Raw genomic sequence first — 3,586 nt, 5'->3', positions numbered from 1 at the left:
ATAAAACTGCATACGTTTCCATGATAAACACATTTGATACACTTAGAATACATGTATATACTACAATATACATACACATGTAGAAGTAGTTTTGTATGTATATATAGGATTTATAAATTGAAGAATGTGATGTCACCTATTTAGGACTCGTAACACATTAGAGAGTCTTATTGAACGAGTTCTAGTTGTGCTTAGTGAAAAATTTGTCAAACACTATTCAAGACTTAAAATGATGTAGAGTAGAGAAATCGTTGGGTGCCACTAGAGGAACTACTGGCTAGCACTCAATTGTAGACACGTATGGAACCTATTAAGGAGACTGACAGGTTGTTAATAGGGAGATATGATTTTCCGTACTTGTTAGATCTACCTAGACTATGTGATTTGATGGGTGTACCCAACATGTTGGCCAATTGCGAATGACTTAAATGGACAAAAAAGATTAGAGATAAAGTGGCTACTTTCATTTAGAATTGGGAATGATGTGGTTCAATGAATGTATTAGTTTGATGGGAATCTAAATGACTATGCCGATCAAGCTTAGAATACATCGCCTCAATTTACTTATTGAGTATTTTTAAACTAATTAGTGTTATTCTTTGTATTTTTATTTAAAGTTTTGAATTAAAAAAATTAGCGGGAAGAATATAAAATTTAGGAATATTATTCTACAAAATTATAATTTAATGTATTCTCTATATCACTGGTTTGCGTTTGGTCCATAAAATAATTGGTAAAGGACATTCCTGTAAGCGTGCTGCCCAAGCCAAAAGAAAGTAAACCAATTACATAACTCCACGTTACACACTTTTCCCGAGGCTTTGTGACTGTACGGCCCACAATTTATACCCTCCCAACACTGTGAAGACTTGTGGTGGAAAGACCAAAAGATGGAGAAGACGCCGGTGCCGAGAGTTGGGGTGGCGGTTTATATCCTGAAGGGAAACTCAGTGCTGTTGGGTCGAAGGCTGTCCTCCAGCGGTGACTCCAGTCACGCCACATTCGCACTCCCCGGCGGCCATCTCGAATTTGGTGAGTCTCTCGTTTTTTGCTCACACTTCAATTTTGATTTAGTTTTAGAGATGGGTACCATTTTTTCTAAAAAGGGAAATTGCAGGGGAGTCGTTTGATGAATGTGGTGTGAGAGAGGTGAAGGAAGAGACGGGGTTAGACATTGAGAAAACAGAGTTCCTGACTGTAACAAACAACCCTTTTGTGAATGATCCGAAGCCTTCCCATTATGTGGTCATTTTTATGCGCGCAGTTTTATCAGATCCCCTGCAACAGCCTCAGAATCTGGAGCCGAGTAAGTGCGGTGGGTGGGACTGGTACGATTGGGATGATCTTCCAAGCCCTCTGTTTTGGCCTTTAGAGAAGATGATCAAAAGTGGGTTCAATCCGTTTCCTGTTTGATTGGAGTTGGAGTTTGTAATGGTAATCAACATTAGCTTGCCCTCTCTCGTGTTTAGTTTGTAATGCTTTACTTGTGTGAATCTGGTATTAATCGTACATAAAAAGGATCAAACTTCTCCCTTTGCTCCCTTTTCTTTGACCACATTTAACCACAAATTACTAAAGCTCTTCTTTCCTTACTTTAATGATTAAACCATAAATAACTCAACCGGACCAACAAAACCGAGGTAGATTATTATTTTTTTTTTTCTTTTTCAGTTTGACTATAATATCTTTAATTAGTTCAAATTATTTTAATAATTTAATTTTATAAAAGTAAAACAACTAACTACAATTCTAGTACTTTAGTCTTTATTTCTTTTTAGACATCTTATTCTCATCCATCTCAAACAAAGCTTCCAATGTTTTTTTTTTTTAATCTTAAATTAATTCATTATAATTAATTAATTAATTGATGTTTTTAATAATAACAAACCTACCCTCCATTATTAACGATTATCAGTATTTTGAATTGTCTTAGTATATGGTTGGAAATAACGATTTCTATACATTTTTTCAATCACTCAAATCAGAGCTAAAACAAAGAAATTTCAGTCGAAATAAGAGGCCCGACGTGATGATGTGACGACAAAATTGACATCTTAAACCAATCAAAATATGAACTTTGAAAGAGTAACAAATGATTACTTTTTAAATAGAAATAAAATTATTTGAATTTTAAAAATAAACAATTACTCGGATTATTTTTATTAATATTTTTTATTATATTATTAAATTTTTAAAAAATATAAATAATAAAAATGAATTTGAAATATTTGAGTATTTATTTAATATATATATATATAACGATAAGTTAAAAAAATATATTATTTGAGTGTACATATCAATTCCTATTTTTCCACCTATTCACTATTTAAACTTATATCTTCTATTTTTTAGTACACAACACACACATTCAACTTCCATAGTTTTTTCAATCTAATTTTTTTTAAACTATTCATGATAGCTCTCTCAATTTTATTTCTTGTTTTATTGAGAGATATTTATTGTATTGGGAGAAAATTGTTACTTCCACGGTTTTTTCCAACTAAATTTTTCTAGAAAGTATTCATGGTCTTTTTTTTTATTGAGAGAGATATTTATTATATTGTGAGAAAATTGTTGTAAGTGATCAAATCTATTCTTTTAGGAGTTGTGGTGTGTTATTTATGACACTTGTCCTGGTTTGATCCTGAGTCGTGGAAAGAATTGAGTTTGATGAGCGGTGTAGCGGTTGGGCTTTGATCCGAGGAAAGAGTCAAGAAAAATTTATTCAAATTCAGAGGAGGCACTTGGTGAGTGGAGTAGGTTGAGTTCGAACCACTATCAAACTATGGTATTATTTATTGCATGTTCAAAGTTTTTTTTTTTTTTTTTTTTTTTTTTTTTTTTTTTTTTTTTTTTTTTTTTTTTTTTTATTTCATTGTTATTTGTTGAACTAGTTTATTATATTAATTATCATATTCTATTTATTTTAAAAAATTGATAATTAGAAAAATTAATCGAAGTTTAAATAATTTTATTGTTTAAAAAAATTAATACTATATTAATTATCATATTCTATTTATTTAAAAAAAATTGATAATTACAAAAATTAATCAAAGTTTAAATAATTTTGTTGTTTAAAAATATTAATATTATATCAATTATCATATTCTATTTATTTAAAAAAATTGATAATTAGAAAAATTAATTGAAGTTTAAATAATTTTATTGTTTAAAAAAATTGATAATCAAAGAAATTAATCAAGTTTAAATAATTTTATTGTTAAAACCCTATTCACCCCTCTAAGTTGCCATATCAATCCAACAATTGATATAGAGCAGTTGGTTCATATAAATTTTTAAACTTTATTTTCAGAGCTTATGGCAAACCTAGTTAAAAACGGTTTTTGTGAAGGACAATCAACTCTAGACTTCCTAATTAAAAACGGTTAATGAAAAGCTATAATGAAAATTTATTTGCAATCGAATGATTATCAATTATCTTAAATATTATAAAGACCCTTGCATTCCAATAAAAATTGTTAATAAATATTAAGAAGCTTAAAATTGAGGATGAATTTGATGATATGAAAAAATGTTAATGCTAGTGCTATAAATGGTCTTTATTGTGCCTAATGATGAGTTTAAT

At 29.5% G+C, this 3,586-nt stretch overlaps 1 protein-coding gene across 1 annotated transcript; it reads left to right on the top strand.

The window, feature by feature from the left end:
* Nucleotides 1-835: 835 nt before the first annotated feature.
* Nucleotides 836-1,542, top strand: LOC111472824 (nudix hydrolase 1-like). The gene is made up of 2 exons (XM_023118439.1): nt 836-1,032; nt 1,118-1,542. Exons 1-2 carry the CDS (start codon nt 891-893, stop codon nt 1,411-1,413), a joined length of 438 nt encoding a protein of 145 aa, XP_022974207.1. The 5' UTR covers nt 836-890; the 3' UTR covers nt 1,414-1,542.
* Nucleotides 1,543-3,586: the final 2,044 nt, after the last annotated feature.

The sequence above is a fragment of the Cucurbita maxima genome, unplaced genomic scaffold (assembly GCF_002738345.1).
Source record: "Cucurbita maxima cultivar Rimu unplaced genomic scaffold, Cmax_1.0 Cma_Scf00089, whole genome shotgun sequence".
Lineage (NCBI taxonomy): Eukaryota > Viridiplantae > Streptophyta > Magnoliopsida > Cucurbitales > Cucurbitaceae > Cucurbita > Cucurbita maxima.
This window is presented reverse-complemented; position numbering and strand designations above follow the sequence as displayed.